General features: G+C 35.4%; 2 protein-coding genes across 4 annotated transcripts; both read left to right on the top strand.

Annotated features, from left to right (window-relative positions):
- Window positions 1-12,193: 12,193 nt before the first annotated feature.
- Window positions 12,194-16,857, top strand: LOC149378781 (uncharacterized). 3 transcript variants are annotated; one of them, XM_089602671.1, is made up of 12 exons: window positions 12,194-12,301; window positions 12,599-12,926; window positions 13,010-13,214; window positions 13,282-13,372; window positions 13,604-13,749; window positions 13,827-14,070; window positions 14,454-14,558; window positions 14,680-14,862; window positions 14,970-15,174; window positions 15,713-16,205; window positions 16,296-16,375; window positions 16,638-16,857. In XM_089602671.1, exons 2-11 carry the CDS (start codon window positions 12,701-12,703, stop codon window positions 16,372-16,374), a joined length of 1,977 nt encoding a protein of 658 aa, XP_089458797.1. In that variant the 5' UTR covers window positions 12,194-12,301; window positions 12,599-12,700; the 3' UTR covers window position 16,375; window positions 16,638-16,857. The 3 variants fall into 3 exon arrangements, with proteins under 3 accessions (XP_089458797.1, XP_089458799.1, XP_089458798.1); XM_089602673.1 differs by lacking the exon at window positions 12,194-12,301 and adding an exon at window positions 12,389-12,421; XM_089602672.1 differs by lacking the exon at window positions 12,194-12,301 and having other exon boundaries at window positions 12,516-12,926.
- Window positions 16,858-18,023: 1,166 nt separating this feature from the next.
- LOC149378782 (uncharacterized) lies at window positions 18,024-18,497 on the top strand. Its single transcript, XM_089603857.1, has one exon. The coding sequence runs from the start codon at window positions 18,024-18,026 to the stop codon at window positions 18,495-18,497; it is 474 nt and encodes a 157-aa protein (XP_089459983.1).
- Window positions 18,498-23,629: the final 5,132 nt, after the last annotated feature.

A 23,629-nucleotide genomic window follows, 5' to 3' on the forward strand; every position in this document is an offset into this window, starting at 1 on the left:
AGCATGATTCGAGAGGGAAGCGGTTGACAGATACGGAATCCAGCCTTCCTGAAAGAAGGTCAATGTTCACTCACCTAACAGTTGATTCCAGAACCGATAGATTGCCAACACTTCCAAAGTATGTACGTTCGGAAGAATCTTTCGCTAGGGGAAGCAACATGGCTTAGGGTATATATGTATTAAGAAAGGTGTAACGGATTAATTGACCTTTCTCGATACGGGTTGAACCTGGAGAATCTTGATCGCGTACTAACTAGATCAGTGGACACTCGTCACGATGAGTAAATATAATTCTAGTATAAATGATAGTTCACTCTTGGCTTACCTAGGTGGAGTCTGACCAAGATTAAACAAATCGATATGGAAAAGAGAAATGACTTTTTCATCTTTTCATCGGATTTGTTAAGCTTCTATTACTAGGTCCATATTCCCCAATTCGGCTTCGATAAGACGAATAAAGAACCTCTAACAATAATGTGTTTTATTATTATAATCTCACTAGCTGTAATTGTGATTGACAACATCAATTATGAAATATGGGTATTTGCAGAATTAAATAATTATTTATGGTAGTATTAATTATTTATTGTTTGATCAAGTAAATAATTAATCAATTACTTATTTGTTTATTGTTGGATCAAGTAAATAAATAATTAATTAGGCTTTGAGCAATTGGACCTTGCACAACATGAGATAGACGAATTTTAAGGAGATTTGGGCACAAGATTTGCACCAAATCCTCTTGGCCATGTGCCATAAATTTCGTCCATGTCATATTGTTAGTTACCAATATTTTTCTTTAGTTGTTTAAATAAATGAGAGAGAAAAATATTTAAAAGGAAATAAGATATTGTCATTTATTCTACTTCATGAATATAAGGAGATAATAATATTTAAAAGGAAATAAGATATTGTCATTTATTCTCTCTCATGAATATTAATGAGAGAATAATATTTAAAAGGAAATAAGATACTGTCATTTATTCACTCTCATGAATATTAATGAGAATAATATTTAAAATGAAATAATATATTGTCTTTTATTCTCATTCATGAGAGAATAATATTTAAAAGGAAATAAGATATTTCATTTATTCTCTCATTAATAAATATTATCTATTTAAACAGGAAATAATTGTTGTGTTTGGTTGAGATTAAAAAGCCTTGTTTTTGTTTTTAGAAAAAACTAAACTGCTTATCAGATGTTTGGCAAAACTGTTTTAAACTGTTTTTACAAAAATCTTAAAAAGCGATTTTAGATTTTGTACACGAGAATGAAAAGCTAGGATTCCTAGCTTTTGGAAAAAAGTGTTTTTAAGTTTGCTATACAAATTACTGTAATATCCTCGTACAAAGTGTTTCTAAGTTATCTGTATTTTACTCAGTATGATATTCTAAATTTTATCTCCCATCGTAAATTGTTAGGATTTTTGTACCATAATACATAACTTTTTTCTCTGCCTCATTTTTTTTTTCTATCTAAGATTGAAACTTGTTAAAAAATGATTTGTGCATTTTATTGAAATATCGTTGGTCGTTGGAGTCCAATAATAGTTTGTCTTGTTATGTTATCTTTTTTTCTCTTTGATTTTTTTTAAGAAAAAAATATTATTGATATATATGCATAAATAAGCATATTAATTATAATTATTTAATTTTTAAGAACATGTCTATTTTAGTCTTTTTACTATAATATATTTATTTTACCAAACGCTAAATTAGCTTTTGTTACCAGCAACAACTGTTTTATAAACAGTTTATCAAACACCTGTCAATTTAAAAAAAAAAACAGTTTTTTTCAAAAACTGAATTTAAAAGCACTTTTTTTTTAAATCAAAGCTATGACAAACGGGGCCAATATCTCATACATATTGATCTGATGGCTAAGAGAGAAAGTAGGATTCATGAGATAAGATCCAATGGCCAAGATTTGATTCACTAGTGTGAAAACAATAAAAGGAAATAATATATTTTGGAAACTACGAAAAATATATCATTTCCACTACTATAAATAGAGGGTTCATGAGAAGAAAAAAAAATACACTTGCGCATTTAGAATTTTCGACCAAGAGTTCTCCCTCTCCTCTTTGCCGAATTCTCTCTCTCTCTCTCTCTCTCTCTCTCTCTACCCCTTGGAATTGCTCTATTCCGTTCTTAGAAAATAAGAGTAAGATCTTGAAACAACATTTGTTTCTTGATCGTGTGACATTAAAGAGTGTGGTCTCACGCCGTATTTCTTTATTCGTCCGGAGATTACGTTTCGAAAGACTACGATGTCATCAAGAGGACGAGGATCTGAAAGCTTGAAGAAGGAGATCAAGGCATTCAAAGACGAGGATCTGAAAGCTTGAAGAAGGAGATCAAGGCGTTAAAAAACGAGGATCTGAAAACTTGAAGAAGGAGATCAAGGCGTTCAAAGACGAGGATCTGAAAGCTTTCAAGGAGATCAAGGCGTTTGAAGACGGATAGTGAAAGCTAGAAGTTTCTGTTCATGAGCCCAATCCGTAAGTTCTCTATGAACCTTGTTCTTTGATCTTATTGGTTGCTTGACATGATTGAATGCTTTCATTATTTAGTTAATAAAGTAAATCTAGATCTTGTTAGATAACCATCCTATTAATTAACTCTTGTTAGTGTATTCCGCAACTTATATGGTTTTCAAGGTGAGCACATAATCCCGACGAGTTGTATTGGAGCGAATGTTCGTGTCTGATACTACATATGTATTTACAACAAGTGATGTTAGAGCGATTGTTCGTGTCTGATATCCTACGTGTTTTCTCCAACAAGTGGTATTGGAGCGATTGTTCGTGTCCGACACCACTCGGTTGTTCACCAACAAGTAGTATCAGAGCGACTATTTGTGTTTGATACCACTAGTGCATCACCAACATGTGGTATCTGTGCCACTGCTCGTGTCTGATACCACCCATGTTTCTCCAACACACTGTGTCTTGCTTATGACTTGTGTCTTTATTACCTTATCTCTTGTCACAAGTTAACCACAAAAAAAAAACTTTGTATTCTTAAGGGTTCGCGTATTTTTCAAATTCTTATCTCTATCACTGTTGTGTCTATTATCTTCGTCACCGTTGTGATCATCATCTCCGTCACCCTTGTACACTTCATCTTCGTCACTTTTGTACATGTTATCTTCGTTATCCTTAACTAAATAAATTTTATTCTACAAAAAATTCAACAGAGTTTCCCCTATAATATTGACTAACCAAAATCTGCAATTTAAAAACAAACAACATATATAACCAACCAAGACTATCATATTCATATATATTACTAATTAATCTATCTAAACATTTCAATTTCAATTTCAATTCAAATAATTACGATAATCTAAATCTAAACTAAATTTTACATTTCAATTCAACATAACTAACTAAACTACTAGTTAACAATCACATAAATATTTAAATTTAAATTTCAATTCAAATAATTACGATAATCTAAAACTAAACTAAATTAAACATTTCAATTCAACTTAACTAACGAAATTACTAAGTAACATTCACATAAACATTTCAATTCAAATAATTACGATAATATAAAACTAAAGTAAATTAAACATTCCAATTCAACTTCACATAAACTTAACGAATTAACCTCACCAATCCAAAATCTCACAAATCCAAAAGCTCCAACCAATCTAATCAAAACATGATTTTTAATCCTTACCCAAGCATTAAGAACCTCACGTTCCAAAAAAAAAAATTCAAATCCAAAATCAATTCCTAAACCACATGGCCAACAAAACAAATTCCGAGACCAAACCATCAACGAGGGGAACCCATACCTCGTTGGGGGGGTCGGTGCAGGCGGCGGGCGGGGGGTTGATGCAGGCGGCGGGGCGGGGGGCTGATGCAGGCGGCGGGGCGGAGGAGGCTGGTCACGGCCGGCGGGGCACGGGGCGGGGGGCTGGCTGAGAGAGAGAGAGAAAGCGACAGAGTGAGATTAAGAGACGATGAGACGGAGAGAGAGAGATGGGGACGTACCAGAGCGGGCGGGGGGCTGGTCCAGGCGGCGGGGCGGGGGAGGCTGGTCACGGCCGGCGGGGCGCGGGGCGGGGGGCTGGCTGAGAGAGAGAGAGCGACAGAGTGAGATTGAGAGACGGTGAGACATAGAGAGAGAGGGGGGGGGACGTACCGGAGGGCGTTTGGTCGGAGATAGAGTGTCGGATTGAGAGAGACGAGGCGTGGGGGCTCGGGTTGAGAGAGACGAGTCGAGGTCGAGTTGCAGAGAGGCTCGGATTGAGAGAGGAGTGAATGAGTGAAAGAGAAGAAGAGGCTCGGGCTTAAAACCCCTAGGACTATTGGGTGTGACATTGTCGCACCTAATAACCATATTGGGTGCGACATTGTCGCACCCAATATGAAATCAAAATTTTGGAGGGATTCGGCTAACAACTTTAAATTTAAAACCCATTGGGTGCGAGATTTGTCGCACCTAAAGGTATTAGGTGCGACAGTAGTCGCACCTAAAGGTATTAGGTGCGACAATTTCATATTCGGTGCGACACTGTCGCACCGAATAACACTAAACATTAGCGTAATTTTTAGTCATCCGGATGAGTATCCGATGCGACATGTTGCACCTAATATGGGCTTAGGTGCGACTATTAGGTGCGACATGTCGCACCTAATACCCTTCCGCACCCAATATGTTAATTTGTAGTAGTGCATTGCGTTCGTTGTTGATTATATGATCATTGTGTTGGTCGTTGATAATAAGATTATTCCGTCTCTTATTCGGTTCAAAGCGAGATAATTTTCCAATCATCACATTTTTCCCTTTAGGTACTCCTCGATATGCACTTGACACTATGATTTTTTTCGTTACCAAGCTTACACAAAGTGAAAATCTCGTACGATTTTTGTGCTTCATATAATGCGAAACATTAGCATCGTTCTTCAAAACCGCATGAGGCATTGGAGTAGTACCCATATCGTATGAGACTTGAAGTTTTAAGTCGAACGTGAATTTGTCTACATTGATCGTCTCATATATCTTATCCAATAGCTTTGTGCAAGTTACATCTTCGGAAACATCAAAAGCATATGTAACAACATTCATGAACATCCATAAGTGTTATTTTTTCCCCAAATACCGTTAAACAAGATAAAAACTACAAAACACATCATCGTATAAAACATCGTATAGTATCGTATGGTATCGTACGTCATCCTTTATCCTACTACGAAAAATTCCTCTCGTATCCTATTGTATATTATTGTATGTCATTGTATCGTACCGTACATGTTAATAATTTTACTGAATTTTATCGTACAAAATTGTTAAATCTTATTGTATCCGTATACTATCGTGTATTTAAGGTTAAATCCAAAAAATTTCACGTTGTTACTCAAATATGAACGACTTTTCTCTTCTACATATTATATTATTTGAACAAAAATTATTTAAAACGACTAAGTAAGTTAATGTACCAATGATTCCACGAAATCTAGCAAAGTATAGAGGATTTAAGAGAGATTTGTGAGCTAGCGAGAAGATTTGAGAGTTAGAGCTAGAGAGAATAGATGAAATAAGAGATAAAGAAGTCTGAAAGGGTAGTTTTTATCTATTTTTGAGATAAAAGTCCATTTTCAAATATTTTCTAGGGAGTTTTCCAAAACTAGGAGTAAAAAAAATGTAAATGACTTTTTTGGAATTTTTTTTTAAAATGTCACAAATAGGACATCTGACACTTTTTTTCATTTATGTAATTACCATTATATCCTTATTTATTTACTTTTTGTAATATGTCAATGTCTCATGGATCCCACTCTCACCTACCATCTCTCTCTATTCTTTGTCCTTATATGTTATAATAAAGTACACATAAATAATTAATAAAATAGACACATTTTTTTTTATTTTTATGAAATTAGTTTGATTTAACTTCCATGAAAATATTAAAGTACACACATAAATAATTAATAAATTAGACACATTTTTTATTTTTATGAAATTAGTTTGATTTTATTCCATGAAAATATTAAAGTACACACATAAATAATTAATAAATTAGACACATTTTTTTTATGAAATTAGTTTGATTTAACTTCCATGAAAATAATAATTTACACACATAAATAATTAATAAATTAGACACATATTTATTTTTATGAAATTAGTTTGATTTAATTCCATAAAAATAATAAAGTACATACACAAATATAATGTGGAAAATAAAAATATAAAAATATAATGTGTAAATAATGTGTCATGTATTGTGAAGTGTTGTTGACACACATTAATTTTTACAATTTCATCATTTCAAATGAGAAAAGAATGTTAATAGTCTAAACATATGAACATAAGTGAATGAGGTTTACTTACCTAGAAGATTATGAGGAAATAATGTGTCATGTATTGTGAAGTGTTGTTGACACACATTAATTTGTACAATTTCATCATTTCAAATGGAAAAAGAATGTCAAGTAGTCTAAACATATGAACATAAGTTAATGAGGTTTAACGTCATGTCGTCCGACATGTCGTTTTCCCCTCTAATTTATCCTTAGCGTGGAAATTGATTGATAACTCATGTATTAGCGTTGTTAGTCCTCCAAATCAACTCATTTAACAGTCTAGAAGAAAGTTTATGAGGACCAAACGAGATCAAACGAAAGAGAGCATTTTTCATGTAATTGACACGTATATATGGGAATTCGTGACTTCTATGTCACAAAAAATGAGGATTTCGTGACTTTCCTGTCACGAAAAATGGGGATTTCGTGAACTTTCATGTCACGAAAAATGGGGATTTCGTGACTATCCTGTCACGAAACAAACTCTTCAAGTCACGAAACAGTACGTTTTCATGACATTCCAGTCACGAAATTGGATACTTTGATGAAATTTAATGAGAAATCTCTCTTTTATTTCATTAAATACGTCTTAAGGGACCAATGGTTGTTATAAATTTAAAAATAAAAAAATTGAAAAAATACATGGTAAGTCAAACTCTACTTACTTAGAAGATCATGATGAAAGAATGTGTCATGTATTGTGAAGTGTTGTTGACATACATTAATTTGTACTATTTCATCATTTTAAATGGGAAAAGAATGTTAATAGTCTAAACATATGAACATAGGTGATGATGTTTAACGTCATGTTGTCCGTTATGTCGATTTCTCGTCTAACTTCTCTTTAATGTGTGGATATTATTGATAACGCATGTATTAGGATTGTTAGTCCTCCCAAATCCACTCATTTAACAGTTTAGAAGCAAGTTTATGAGGACCAAACGAGATCAAATGATCGAAAGAGAGCATGTTTCACGTAATTGGCTCGGATTTCGTGACTTCTCTTCCATGAAATTATGAGAATTCGTGACGTATTTATCACAAAAAATGGGAATTCATAGCCTTTATGTCCCGAAAAATTAGAATTTCGTGACTTCTATGTCACGAAAAATGGAGATTTCGTGACTTATATGTCACGAAAAATGGGGATTGCGTGACTTATCTGTCATGAAAAATGGGACTTCGTGACTTCTATGTCACAAAAAATGAGGATTTCATGACTTCTATATCACGAGAATTTGGAATTTTGTGACGTATGCGTCACGAAACAAACTCTTCAAGTTACGAAACAGTACGTTTTTGTGACATTTCAGTCACGAAATTGGATATTTTGATGGAATTTAATGAGAAATCTCTCTTTTATTTCATTAAATACGTCTTAGGGGACCAATGGTTGTTATAAATATAAAAATAAAAAATTGAAAAAATACACGGTAAGACAAGCTCTAGTTACCTAGAAGATCTTGAGGAAATAATGTGTCTTATATTATGAAGTGTTGTTGACATACATTAATTTATACCATTTCATCATTTCAAATGGGAAAAGAATGTCAAGTAGTCTAAACATATGAACATATGTGAATGAGGTTTAACGTCATGTCGTTTGACATGTCGTTTTCCTTTCTAACTTCTCCTTAATATGGGAATTTATTGATAAAGCGTGTATTAGGATTGTTAGTCCCTCCAAATCTACTCATTTATCAGTTTAGAAGCAAGTTTATGAGGGCCAAATGAGATCAAAGGATCGAAAGAGAGCATGTTTCACGTAATTGGTTCGGATTTCGTGACTTCTCTGTCACAAAATTCAAAGATTTTGTGAAGTCTTTGTCAAGAAAGAATGGGATTTGTGACTTTTATGTCACAAAACATTGGAATTTCGTGACTTTCTAGTCACAAAAAATGGATATTTCGTGACTTTCCTGTCACGAAAAATGGGGATAATGTGACTTATCTGTCACGAAACAAAACTCTTCAAGTTACGAAACAATACGTTTTCGTGACATATCAGTCACGAAATGAGACACTTTGATGGAATTTAATGATAAAACTCTTGTATATTTCATTAAATACATTGTAGAGGACCAATGGTTATTATAAATATAAAAATAAAAATTTGAAAATAATAAAGTACACACATAAATAATTAATAAAATAGATACATTTTTTTTATTTTTATGAAATTAGTTTTTAATAAATAATTAATGAAATAGACACATTTTTTTATTTTTTGAAATAATTTTGTGTTTATTTCCATGAAAATAATAAAGTACACACATAAATAATAAATAAAACAGACACATTTTTTTATTTTATGAAATTAATTTTTAATAAATAATAACACGAAACAATAAAATTTTGTGACTTTCCTGTCACTAAACAAATGGATTCGTGACTTTTCTGTCACGAAAAATAAGGATTTCGTGACTTTTCTGTCACGAAAAATGGGGATTTCATGAATTTCCTGTCACGAAACATTGGGATTTCGTGACGTAGTTGTCACGAAAAAAACTCTTCAAGTCACGAAACGATACGTTGTCGTGACATTTCAGTCACGAAATTGGATACTTTTATGGAATTTAAAGATAAATCTCTCTTTTATTTAATTAAATACGTCTTCGGGGACCAATAGTTCTTATCTATATAAAAATTAAAAAAAAAATACATTGTAAGCCAAGCTCTACTTACCTATAAGATCTTGAGGAAAGAATGTATCTTGTACATTGTGAAGTGTTGTTGACATACATTAATTTGTACAATTTCATCATTTCAAATGGGAAAAGAATGTCAAGTAGTCTAAACATATGATTATAAGTTAATGAGGTTTAACGTCATGTCGTCTGACATGTCGTTTTCTCCTCTAACTTGTCTTTAATGTTAGAATTTATTGATAATTCATGTATTAACGTTGTTAGTCCTCCAAATCAACTCATTTAACAATGTAGAAGAAAGTTTATGAGGACCGAACGAGTTCAAAGGAGCTAAAGAGAGCACGTTTCACGTAATTGACTGGGAATTCGTGACGTCTTTGTCACGAAAAAATGGGAATTCGTGACTTCTATGTCACGAAAAATTAGAATTTCGTGACTTCTATATCACGAAATATTGGGATGTCGTGACGTATTTGTCACGAAAAATGGGGATTTCGTGACCTTCCTGTCACAAAACATTGGGATTTCGTGACGTAGCTGTCACGAAAAAAAACTCTTCAAGTCACGAAACAATACGTTTTCATGACATTTCAGTGCTATTGCTACCGTACATAAGTCACGAAAATGACCCCAATTTTGTGAAATAAGCTTTCTTTCGCTATTTTTATTTCATTTATGACGTAAATACCTGCTTCCAGACTGTTCAATGAGTGAATTTTAGAATATCAACCATATAATATATTATATTGATCAAACTTAAGATTAAAGAGAAGTATGATGCATTTAAAGGATTCGCTTCGATCACGAGACAACGACATGGAGTAATTTTTACAACGTTTTAAATACCTAAATTACAAAGTTTATGAGTTTAGACGATATCTTATTATGTAAATTTTAAAATGATTACATTAGACGAATAAATGTTTGAACAAAATTTTGTAAGACATAACATCATGATCTTCTATGTAGAGGCTGACTTACAATGTTTTTGTTTTTTTATAACAACCACTGGTCTCCTATAAAGTACTTAACGAATAAACAAGTGATTTTTTTTCCTTAAATTCCCTAAAAGAACCCCATTTTGTGACTCTGAAGTCACGAAACAATACTATTTTGTGACTGTAATAGACTTGTTTCGTGACAGAGTTCTCACGTTTCGGGACCAAAGTTGCCACGGAAGTCTCAAATTTCGTGACACAGAGGTCACGAAAGTCCCAAATTATTTCGTGACATAGAGGTCACGAATGTCTAGAATTTCGTGACACAACAGTCACGAAAGTCCAAAATTTCTTGACACATAAGTCACGAAAACGACACCAATTTTGATAAACAAGCTTACTTTCGCTGCTTTTATTTCATTTGTGACGTAAATACATGTGTTTAGACTATATGATATTCTTTAAATTTTAAAATGAAAACATTATCTCATTATCCATGTGTATTCATGAATTATTAGTTCTTAAGTTTCTTTGTTATTTTATTATATTAATTCCAAACACCACTCTTCTTCCACTTTGAAAACAACTATTTTCGGGTAAATTTGTACTTAAATATTTAAAGTACAAACAAGTCATAAAAAATTGACAAAAAGATCACGAAATACTTTTGTTTCGTGAGAAACATGTCACAAAAATTGGACTTCGGTGACTTTTTGGTCACGAAAGATTGAACTTTTGTGACCACTTGATCACGAAAATAATGTATTTCGTGACCACTTGGTCACAAATATAATGGATTTCATGATCATTTTATCACGAAATTGGAAGATTCGGTGACAACATGGTCACGAAATAGGGTCTTTCTTATACACTTTCGTTTGAAATAATTTGTTCCTTTGACATATATTTGCTTACGGACTAGTAGTGCATTGAAGGTTGGAATAACTTTCAATAGAATAATACATCAAAGTATCCATTAATTTTTTATTAATTAAAAAAAAAAATTTAGTGACAATTTTGTCACGAACGTGCTAAATTTCGTGAGTATATAGTCACGAAAGTGCTTACTTTCGTGACTATATTGTAACGAAACTGAAAATTTCACAAAAAAACTTTGTCACCAAACTGTAGTAGTTTATGATCCTCTAATCTACACAATTAAGAGTTAAAATTCCAAAGCTTCAATAAATGTCCATATGCCATCACATAACATCACTTTTTCATTTTATTTACACGCAAATAATTTAAGATAGAAATGGGTCAGAATCAAATACAATACATCTAACATTAAATTTGTTAGAATGATATAATATTTTTAATGAAACAGCGACGGAGAACACCCGATGAACACCGACACAACCATCATGCTCTTCTTTGCACCATTCAGCTCGGAACCGGCGTCCGAGTCGGAGATCCCTTGCCTGCACACGATGTACTCGTACGACGTGAGGTTCATATTTATGTATCTAATTTCATAAAAATAAAAAAAATGTGTCTAATTTATTAATTATTTATGTGTGTACTTTAATATTTTCATGGAATTAAATCAAACTAATTTCATAAAAATAAAAAAATGTGTCTAATTTATTAATTATTTATGTGTGTACTTTATTATTTTCATGGAAGTTAAATCAAACTAATTTCATAAAAATAAAAAAAATGTGTCTATTTTATTAATTATTTATGTGTATTTTATTATAGCATATAAGGATAAAGAATAGATAGAGAGAATGGTAGGTGAGTGTGGGGTCCATGAGATGTTGACATATTACAAAAAGTAAATAAATAAAGATATAATGGTAATTACATAAATAAAAAAAGTGTCAAATGTCTTATTTGTGACCTTTTGAAAATAAAAGTCCAAAAAAGTCAAAACACTTTTTTTTACTCCTATTTAGAGCAATTTCCCTATTTTCTAACTAGATGGCCTAATCTTGAAATTTTGTTAATTTTAAGCCCAATTTCTCTTTATAAATCACTTAAAACCTATTATCAACAGTTATTATATCGAATAATAACAATACCATAAGTTATAGATATTTTTTTTTAGAGGATTAAGTTATAGATATTTTTGGAAAGCTAGAAAGAAAAAAGTATATTTGTGTGATTAAAGGTGCACGGAGACGAGCTGAATCAACTACCAAAGCACCCATGGCTGTACGTGACTCACTACTCCTTCAAAATTCCCTCAAAACACACAACAGTCCTACAAAACTGGTCCCACGTGGCCCAAAAGAAAGGTAAAAAAAAAAAAGGAAAAAAAAAAAACAGAAACTATCCATGACTGTTACTTTTGTTTCTATGCACATCTAAAACACTCCCCCACTTTCCATTTTGGTCACTTCACTAAGCGAAGCTACTCTCTTCTTTTTCTCTTCTCATCTTCCTCAATGTGAGTCACCGTATTTTCCTTATCTTACAGCTCTAGTGTTAGTTGATCAATAAATGCATTTTGATTCGTATTTTCCTTGTTTGGTTGATGAGAAAATCGCTTTAAAGTTACCAACTTGATGTAAAAGTTCGAATCTTTTTTTCACATTTGTTTACTGTTTTCTTATCTTATCTCATGTTGTTTCCTTAACATTTCCCATTATTCGCACAAACCACAAAAAAATGTGAAGCAGTGAAGCATCAGCTGAACTGGGAAAGTTTCATTACTAATCGATAGCTCAACAATTTTTTTTTTCAGCAACCAAACCATGAAGTGATGGTATAGTGTGTGAGTTTCCTTTTCTGGGCTAGTCAGTGAGTGTATCGGCTATTACTACTGTCATTGGAAAGAAGAAAAAGGATGGCCAAGGCTTTGGCAGTGCTGGTCTTGGTGTTGGTCTTGGTGCTCATACAGTGTTGTGTGGGCATAGAAGAAGAGCACTCCTACTACAAAGACCCGACTCAGCCCGTGGCGGCTCGGGTAAGAGACCTTCTCCGAAGAATGACCCTTGAAGAGAAGATCGGTCAGATGGCTCAGATCGATCGGAGTGTCGCCAATGAACTCACCATGAAGACTTATTCCATTGGTAATCACTCACATAAATTCTTGCGCTCCATGTGTTTGTGTATATTCCTCAACGGAGTGTTTTTTCTTTGTATTTACTTGCAGGGAGTGTTTTGAGTGGCGGTGGAAGCGCGCCGCTTCCCGAGGCAAGTGCCGCGGATTGGGTCAACATGATCAACGAATACCAAAAGGCCGCTCTGAGTAGTCGCTTGGGAATCCCAATGATCTATGGCATTGACGCCGTTCACGGACACAACAATGTCTATAACGCCACGATATTCCCACACAACGTTGGCCTCGGGGCTACCAGGCAAGCAATTTTTTTTTTTTTTTTTTTTTTGTATTGTTTTGTTGTTAATTTTATCCTTTGCATATAGAGATCCTGAGCTGGCTCGGAGGATCGGCGTCGCCACTGCTCTTGAAGTCAGAGCTACTGGGATCCCATATGTCTTTGCCCCGTGCATTGCGGTAATCGCGTACAATTTTTTTGATTTTTTTTTTGATTTTTTTTGATTTTTTTTTTACCGTAAAGCTTCTGATTCGACCCACGGTCTCTTTGAACACAAATCACTAGTATTATTGATAAACGTGATTCACAATTCGAATGGTGAACCAACCTCTTCAATTTCACTACCCTGGGTAATTAGTCATTTAGTTAATGACGAATTTACCTCTCTGGGCCGAACATCTTCTCTGCAGGTGTGCCGAGATCCGAGGTGGGGTCGGTGCTACGAGAGTTACAGCGAGGATCACAAAATAGTTCAAGAAATGACGGAGATTATTCCCGGTTTACAAGGAGACATTCCTTCTAATTCACGGAAAGGAGTTCCATATGTTGGTGGAAAGTACGAGTTAAGAAAGAATAAACAAAGATTATTGCAATTTTGATTCATAACTGATCACTTGAGTAACATTGGTGAAGGACAAAGGTGGCGGCTTGTGCGAAGCACTTTGTGGGTGACGGAGGGACAACGAAGGGCGTGAACGAGAAGGACACGGAGATCGACTACCACAGTTTGCTAAGCATCCACATGCCCGCCTACTCCGATTCCGTCATCAAGGGTGTCTCCACCGTCATGATATCCTACTCCAGCCTCAACGGAAAAAAAATGCACGCCCACCAAGACCTCGTCACCGGTTTCCTCAAAGACACACTTAAATTCAAGGTTGATTTCCTGTACTTGAGATGTTTCTGCTTGTTTATTTGCTTCGTTATCACTAAGTTAGCTATTTGCTTCATCAGCTCTATTTTTTTGTTGACATTTGCCTGTGACTTTACCAAAAGGTTACGTTTGATTTGAATTTTACCAACTGTCGAGAACTTCCGTTTAAGTAAGTAAATAAGGAAGAGTAGACCAAAATTTCGATTAAAGGTACAGCTTTTTCAACGATTAATTAAGAGTACGGTTAATTTATCAATAAACTTAAACCAGGGGGAGGATTGTGATCAACTTTAAAATGGAAGCATTTTAATAGGACTAATGGGATATGAATGATTGTTTTCTCGTCTGACTGTACAACATGTTTATGCATTGAGTACAACATCCAGGGTTTTGTAATCTCGGATTGGGAAGGAATCGATAGGATTACAACGCCGCCACACGCTAACTACTCATACTCCGTCCAAGCTGCCATTCAGGCGGGTATTGATATGGTTAGTCTAATAATATAATGAGGTTGAATCGATCAAAGAATAATTTTTTTTTTATTATATATATATATATATAAATAAATAATTTTTTTGAATGAAATATTGGTTTGTATGTCCCGTACAGATAATGGTCCCTTTCAACTTTAGCGAGTTCATTCTCGATCTCACGAATCTGGTAAAAAACAATGTCATTCCGATGAGTAGAATCGACGACGCGGTTTCCAGGATTTTGCTTGTCAAGTTCACTATGGGTCTGTTTGAGAACCCGTTAGCCGATCTTAGCTTAGTCAATGAGCTTGGAAGCCAGGTTAAGATTTTTATCAATATGTTGACTATCGCCATTTCGAATTTCACTCTGTACCCCTTGTCTGAGGAGTTTTTCTGTTACATGAAAAGTTCTTAATTCTTGATCAGGCACATCGAGAGTTGGCAAGAGAGGCGGTAAGAAAATCACTTGTGCTGCTGAAGAACGGTAAAAACGAGACTAGTCCGTTACTACCGCTTTCCAAGCGGGCACGCAAGATCTTAGTCGCTGGTAGTCACGCCCATAATTTGGGGTATCAGTGTGGTGGCTGGACCATTACATGGCAAGGATTTAGCGGCAACACCGCTACAAGAGGTGTACTTTTATCGTCCTTTTATTTATCTCCGACATTTTGTCTTACACACTGCAGGTTGAATAGTTTAGTTGATCATGATCTTGGTGGTGACGAATCTACTTACTATTTTATATATGACCGGTCTCATTTGAGATTGGCATTGTTCTCTGCAGGCTTGTAGTGAGTTAAAGGGGAGATTAGTAATTTCATATAGTCACATTTTAGTATAAATAGAATACTCCTGGAGTCATTGTGAGTCACTCTGGTTTCACTATAATCAAAACCAGGAAACTAAGTTTGACTACAATCCTCTCATGCGCTGCGCTTGTACAAAGAAAAAGTGGCGCCCCAAAATGATATAATGAAACCAGAGCGAACAGGAACACACTTAAAATTTCCAAAAATATCCATCACTAAATGACCTTGCAAAATGAAATTCAACACAACTCTTACGATCAGCTTGAAAGACTCTGAACCAGAGAAGGAGGCAAAGATATATACATGAAAAAAAAAGTATAAAATCGCGTAACGTGTCTTATTCCTTTTCCTTGTGGGCAGGCACGACGATCCTAGACGCCATAAAAGCGACGGTTGATCCGGGCACGGAGGTAACGCACAACGAGAACCCGGAGGCGGAGTTTGTGAGGTCGAGCGGGTTCGAGTACGCGATCGTGGTCGTGGGAGAGCACCCTTACGCTGAGACGTCGGGGGACAGCTCGGCGCTGGCGATGGCCGAGCCGGGCCCCGCGGTGGTGGACAACGTGTGCCGCAGCGTGAGGTGCGTGGTGGTCCTCGTCACGGGGCGGCCCCTCGTGATGGAGCGCCACATGGCGGCCATCGACGCCCTGGTCGCGGCGTGGCTCCCGGGATCCGAGGGCCAAGGCGTGGCCGACGTGCTCTTCGGGGAGTACGGCTTCACGGGGCGGTTGCCCAGGACGTGGTTCAGGACCGTCGATCAGCTGCCCATGAACTTCGGTGACCAGCACTATGACCCGCTTTTCCCTCTCGGCTTCGGACTCCGAACTGACTCCATCAAGGAGCTTGTCGCCAGGTATGTTTGTATCATTACTACCGTAATCTTAATTATGAACTTGGCATTATTCCTTGTGACTAATTGGATTATGTGGCTCTTCATGGATAGGTCAATCTCAGCTGGTGTTGTTACAAGCCCATGTGTTCTTATCATAACGGTTTCGCTAATTCTCAGTTTATATTTATGAGGTATGTTCCTTTCTTGAATCTACTCTTTTTTTGTCAATTCGGTCCCTTCAATTCAAAAATTGATGTCCCTTGTGTTCATACATGATTTATAACTATCTGTTGGCAATTTAGTGAATGCAGTTGATCGGAAATAAACTTGAACAAAACGAGAGCCTAAATTTCAAAATTTAAGTGCTAAATTAACCCAAATTAACAAGGCTAAAACTAATTAGGCATTGAATATATTTAGGGGCGATCTAACTCATGTGTTTTTTTACCACAGGATGAATAACAAGCACGCTACAAATTACAAAATAGATTTTTGGAGTCGCTGTACTGGTCAGCGCGCTTAACCAAGTCCTCTCGGAAAACTAAATATTGATCTATTTATTTGTAGCCTATTAGCGTACAAATTTTCTTATTTTTCACCATTGATTTTATGGTGACGAGATAAATTGCAATTTATTTTCACGGTCATTATTTATAATTATATATCTCCCTCCCCCTAGAGTGTATTTCGAATTCTGGTGTTTAATTTAGTACGCTAGATCACGTATGGGTATTTGGACAACATAAAAAACTGTTATTTGGACAATATACAAATCTGTTATATATAGAAGGGGAAATTGCATTTAAAAAAATTAAATAAAAACTAGTATAGTGGAAGCGCCAAGATTCATCAATTAAATTCAGTCAGAGTACAATAATAATTCCCAGTAGTGATTACAATAAACAAGTTAAGAGTAAGCGAGAATTCTCTATGAACTAATTAGGATGTCTGGACCATGAACGAATTTCTCTCTTCAAATTTCAGCATCAGGAAATACAAAGTAGGATGTCTTGACTTTGAACGAATTTCTTCTGAAGATTTGCTGTCTCATCGATTTCCTAAGTCTTGATGGTCATGATTTGACAATTGCCAATCATGTAGACGGTTTTCTGACAATCTCTTAATAACTTAATTTCAAAGCATGGTGTATTGGGAGTGTATAATTTCTGTGTTTTGTATCAGGTTGTATCAGGTTGCTTGTTATAAAAGTAACTGTGGTTGTATTAGTTGTTTTTTATTCTCTTGTCGTTTTTTTGTTGTTAGGAGTCAAATGACTTGTAGTTCGATACTCCTCGTTGATTTTGATGTATGTCAGTATTTTAAATACTGATTGATGTATTCCTTTTTTATTTAATGAAAAGATATTATGTTATTTCTCTCTCTCTCTCAATAAAACTCGATCTCAAGCTTCTTCCCCAAATCCTCATCGGATTTTCCATTGCAATATGGTATCAGAGCACTTCCGTGCGATATGAATCTTCCGTTTCACCTACGTTTCTTCTTCTCGAGTCTGAGTTCATTGCATCTCTGCCACAATGGCTTTAGACGGAGCTCGCTCGACGGAGACGCGTCTCACTGAAATCGCAAGACCTAGGCCGATCAACGAAGATCCGTTCTTGACATACTATCTCCATCACTTCGATGCCAATGGAGCTTCACTGGTTTCGCACGTCCTCACCGGCGCAAATTACATGACCTGGAGCAGATCGATGTTGATTGTTCTTGATTCCAAGAACAAATCAAGGTTCATTGACGGAACAATCTTGAAGCCCTCCGTCAACTGATCAAGAACTCCTTTGTCTTTGGAGTCGCAACAACAACACAATTATTGCTTGGATCATGAATTCGGTGAGCAAAGAAATCGCGACAAGCATCTTGTTTGGAGGCACAACGAGAGACATATGGAATGACCTCAAAGAAAGGTTTCAACAGAGTAACGGACCGATAATCTTCCAGCTCAGACGAGAATATGTCAATCTGACTCAAGATCAGAAGTCAATCGGCATTTACTTCACAAAATTGAAGTCTGCTCATGCAGAATTGTGCAATTTCAAGCCAGTCTGCACTTGTGCTTGTACCTGTGGAGGAAAGGCAAAATTGAGCGAATTCGATGAGTCCGAGTACGAGAAACAATTTCTTATGGGGCTCAATGAGACCTACACTCAAGCTAGGGGTCAAGTTCTTCTCATGGAGCCTATACCTCCGATGAACAAGGTCTATGCCATGCTGACTCAGGAAGAAACACAAAGATCTGTTGGATTGGAGTCTTTGAGTTCCAATGACCAAACCAATACTCTTGCCATGGTCACGTGATGATCAGAAGAGGCTCAAGAACAAATATGTAAAAGATCGTCCTATGTGCACACACTGCAAGATGCTAGGGCATACGGTGGACAAGTGTTACAAGATTCACGGCTATCCACCGGGTTACAATTTCAAGCCGAAGTCTCAAGCCAATATTATTGAAGGATCGAGCAATGGAGGAGGTACTGAGAATTCCACATCAACTGGTGCATCTTCAAAACTCTCATCGGATCAGATTCATCAACTCATCAACCATCTCTCCAATCAGCTCACTTCATCCTCAACAAATAATATTGGCACGTCTGGTGATGTCAATCTGACCTCCTTCCAAGCAGGTTTTTATGGTTTGGTCAACTCTACTCATTGTTCTAATTTGTTGTGTGAAAATTGGATTTTGGATTCCGGTGCAACAAAACATATTTGCTCTCAAAAATCTTTATTTTCTTGGTTGAAACCTTTGAAAAACTCTACGGTCATCTTACCTAATCACACTGTTATCTCTGTAGATTACATAGGTGATGTTATGATTAGTCCTGATTTTATTTTTCATAATGTTCTTTATGTACCATGTTTTAAGTATAATTTGATTTCAGTATATGTTCTAACTCATGAATCAGACATGATTGTGTCTTTTTCAAATGATTCCTTTGTGATTCAGGATATCAATCCTTTGAGGACGATTGACAGGGGTAGGAGTCAGAAAGGGCTCTACACTTTGTCAAAGAACAACCTTGTCAATTCAACTGTCCATGTGAATAAAGTCTCTGCTCAAGCCTGGCACCAACGGCTTGGACACCTATCTTTGAAGAGTTTAGACACTCTCAAACAGCGGTTAGATTTATGTTTAATTGATGTTGATAAGAGTCCTTGTTGTGTTTGTCCGCTTGCAAAGCAACATAGACTACCTTTTGTTTCTCAAAATAATTTTGCTCATTGTAGTTTTGATCTCATTCATTGTGACATTTGGGGACCTTATTCTGTTCCTCCTCGCTTAGGTCACATATTTTTCTTGACTCTTGTGGATGATAGCACTAGGTTTTGTTGGATTTTTCTGATGAAATACAAATCTGAAGTGCATTCTATTATTCCTCGCTTCTGTGCATATGTCAAGAATCATTTCTCTGCTACTGTGAAGTTGTTTCGTTCTAATAATGCCAGAGAGTTGGATTTTTCAGACTATTTTTCTAAATGGTATTGGTCATCAATACTCGTGTGCTGAAACTCCACAACAAAATTCTGTTGTGGAGAGAAAACATCAACACTTATTGAACGTTGCACATGCTTTATTTTTCCAGTCCAAGATTCCTATTAAGTATTGGATTGATTGCATTTTGACTACCACTTATATCATAAACAGGACTCCTTCCCTTATTTTGGCTAACAAATGTCCTTATGAGTTATTATATCAGAAACATGTTAACTATGATAGCCTTAGAGTGTTTGGCTGCTTGTGTTTTGCCTCCACTCTTAAGGCACATAGAACTAAATTTGAGCCAAGGGCAAGGAAATGTGTCCTTTTGGGATATCCACAGGGTGTTAAAGGCTACAAGTTATTGGATCTTAATTCCATGGAGGTGTTCCTTTCTAGAGATGTTATTTTTCATGAAAAGGTGTTTCCTTTCCATGACAACAATCAGAAAAGAATCATGTTTGATCCTTTTGAAAGCACACCAATGCCAACCTCTGTTCCCAAATATGTTCCTCATATCTATCATACACAACAAAATGATGCGATAGAGGCAGATCCCAAATAGGTTGATTCACAGGACGTTTTACCTGAAAATGTAGATGGTGTTGTGGCTGTTCCACAGATTGATGAAAATGCACAAGAAGGTCATGATAAGAAGGCTACAAGGAAGTCAATGAGACAACCTAAACCTCCTGCTTATTTGAAAGATAATCACTGCAATCTTCTTCAAACAGGTCAAAGTTATTCTTCTAAGCATACTATTGACACTGTGCTGAATTATGAGAAACTATCTATGTCCTTTAGAGATTTTGTTCTTTCTGTTTCAGCAAACCCAGTGCCACAATATTATCACTTGGCAGTCAAGCATAAGGAATGGAGGGATGCTATGGCAGAGGAGATTGATGCTATGCATTAGAACAACACATGGTCTATTGTAACTCTGCATGCAGGAAAATCAACTATTGGGTGTCGATGGATTTTTACCAATAAGTTTAATTCTGATGGTTCACTTGCGAGACATAAAGCTCGACTGGTAGCCAATGGATACACTCAGAAAGAGGGAGTAGATTTTCTTGACACTTTTCCTCCTGTTGCAAAACTAGTATATGTTAAAGTATTGCTTAGTCTTGATGCCACTCACAATTGGTTTTTGTCACAATTAGACATTAGTAATGCCTTTTTGAATGGAGATCTTTATGAAGAGGTCTACATGGATTTACCTATGGGTTATAATGTGCAGGGGGAGCATAGAGATGGTTCAAACAGGCTTGTGTGTAAGCTACATAAGTCCATTTATGGGCTTAAACAGTCTTCTAGGTAGTTGAATTTAAAATTCACTGAAACTGTGAAACAAGCAGGGTTTGTTAAGTCTAAATGTGATTATTCCTTATATACAAGGGGTTCTGGAAGTGATTTTGTTGTCATTTTACTATACGTTGATGGCATTATAGTTGCCAGTTCTAATTAGCTTATTATTACTGATGTTAAAAATTTCCTACGCCTTGCTTTCAGGTTAAAAGATCTTGGAGATTTGAAGTACTTTCTTAGGCTTGAGATAGCCAGATCAACTTCAGGGATCATCATTAATCAACGGCAATATGCTTTGCACATCCTTGAAGATGCTGGATTTATGGATTCAAAGCCAGCTAAGACTCCTATGAATCCCAAAATTGCATTATTTTTAGAGGGTGGTGAAAAATTAACTGATTCTACTCATTATCGTTTGTTATATCTTACTATAACCAGACCAGATATAACTTATGACGTGCACACTTTAAGTCAGTTTGTGCAGGCTCTAAGGAGTGCTCATTTGCAGGCAGTGAATCATCTTCTTCGTTACATAAAGTCCAATCCAGGAGTTGACTTGTTTTATCCTTCAGACTCTTCTAACCAATTAAGGGCATTTTCGGATGCTGATAGGGGTACATGTTCAGATACCAGACGTTCTATAACAGGTTATTGTGTTTTCATAGGAGATGCTCTGGTGGCTTGGAAGTCTAAGAAGCAAACAACTGTCTCTAGGAGCTCTACTGAAGCTAAGTATTGGGCGTTAGCTGCGGCGATGAGTGAGGTGCTTTGGTTGCAGCAGCTTCTCAAGGATTTTCAGGTCAAACTAGATTTGACTTCAGTGATTTATTATGACAATCAGGCAGCTCTTCATATTTCCTCGAATCCAATATTTCACGAGAGAACAAAACACATCGAGATTGACCTCCACTTCGTCCGAGATCATTTGCAAAATGGTCTGATAAAATTGTTACCTATACGTACTCATCATCAGATTGCGGACATATCTACCAAACCATTGGCTTCTCCGGGGTTGAGTCACCTAATGACCAAGATGAACTTGAAGAATATCTTTAGTCCATCTTGAGGGGGAGTATTGGGAGTGTATAATTTCTGTGTTTTGTATCAGGTTGTATCAGGTTGCTTGTTATAAAAGTAACTGTGGTTGTATTAGTTGTTTTTTATTCTCTTGTCGTTTTTTTGTTGTTAGGAGTCAAACGACTTGTAGTTTGATACTCCTCGTTGATTTTGATGTATGTCAGTATTTTAAATACTAGTATTTTAAATACTGATTGATGTATTCCTTTTTGATTTAATGAAGAGAAATTGCCAAATTTGCCACCAATTTTATAACATTTTCCTACTTTCCACCAAAAGACTAATTTGGCCCAAAATACCACCGAGATGTCATAGTGAAGGGCAAAAATAAATGTCAACATTGTTGACATAGATGGTGGCATTTTGAGAAAAATTAGTCTTTTGGTGGAAAGTGAGAAAATGTTATGAAATTGATGGCAAATGAGGCAATTTCTCTTTAATGAAAAGATATTTTGTTCTTTCTCTCTCTCTCTCTCTCTAAAACTCGATCTCAAGCTTCTTCCCCAAATCCTCATCGGATTTTCCATTGCAATATGATGTTTTATGTGTTCTACATTAACACATACATACATACATAGACGTAAATTGGACACTAATATGAAATAACTATGAAGTTTACCAAAATAAAAAAACATATCGTTTTCACTAATATGAGTAGCAATTTTTTTTTTTTTTTTGTATGACATGCTAGTCATAGAGCCTATTTTTGTTTATAAGTTTCGTTTAAAAAAAATCGTTGACAAGTTTGAATTATTTTTTGAGCGAGTAGTGTTTTGAAGCATCATATTTTTAAGTGGATTTTCGAATTTAAAATTTGCCTGTTTCATTAGTTTTTATTTATTTAAAGTTATGATATTTTTTCTAGTGAATCATGATATCCTCTTCGTCTTTTTCTCTAGTTGAGTCATATTTTCTGATTCGTTAATTTTTTATTTTATTGTATTTATTTATTATTTGTTTTCCTTTCAAATATCGTTAATGCTTTTAGAAACATTGATAAAGATTTTGTGTTTGACTTGTTCGATCATGGACACACCAATTTATCTATTATGTACGTTTATTAAGCAGTCTTTATTTGTAGTCAAAAGAGAAATAATCTTACCATTCTTCTAGTTTTTCTCATTTTAAATGAGCTTTTGGCGAGTTTTGCGTCTCAATAGCGAGGTTGTGGCCGAGTTCAAATGTTCGACGCTTTAGGGTTGGATGTTCAATTTTCTAAAAATTCTTTGTAGATGAGCATTAACGTAAAAGTGTATTAGGTTTTTAATTTCATTTCGTTTGAAATTAAGTTATTAATGTATACAAGTTTTGTTTGGATTTGTTGACTATGTTTGTTTTCGTTCTCTGGTTTGTGTTACTTTAACGACTATAACCAACCATAAAATATGAGAATAACAATTATATTAAGAGATTTGTTGAGTGTTCGTTAGAGAAGTTAAAATTTTAGTCAAATTATCGGTTTATTTAAAATAATAGCCAAACATTTCCTTCACAATCACTCCGATCATGCGAACCGTCGCTCTGATCCTCTACTTCACAGTCTTCAAGACAAAGGATCCAAAGATCT

Source organism: Urtica dioica, chromosome 12 (genome assembly GCF_054948205.1).
Source record: "Urtica dioica subsp. dioica isolate 48M chromosome 12, U.dioica_male_clone48M_v1_H2, whole genome shotgun sequence".
NCBI classification, from domain to species: Eukaryota; Viridiplantae; Streptophyta; class Magnoliopsida; order Rosales; family Urticaceae; genus Urtica; species Urtica dioica.

Coding starts and splice junctions, on each gene's coding strand:
- LOC149378781 (XM_089602671.1), top strand. CDS start 12,701: ATGGCCAAGGCTTTGGCAGTGCTGGTCTTGGTGTTGGTCTTGGTGCTC. Junction 13,750..13,826: donor GTTCCATATGTTGGTGGAAA/GTACGAGTTAAG, acceptor ACATTGGTGAAG/GACAAAGGTGGCGGCTTGTG. Junction 14,559..14,679: donor TTCAGGCGGGTATTGATATG/GTTAGTCTAATA, acceptor TGTCCCGTACAG/ATAATGGTCCCTTTCAACTT.
- LOC149378782 (XM_089603857.1), top strand. CDS start 18,024: ATGAATTCGGTGAGCAAAGAAATCGCGACAAGCATCTTGTTTGGAGGC.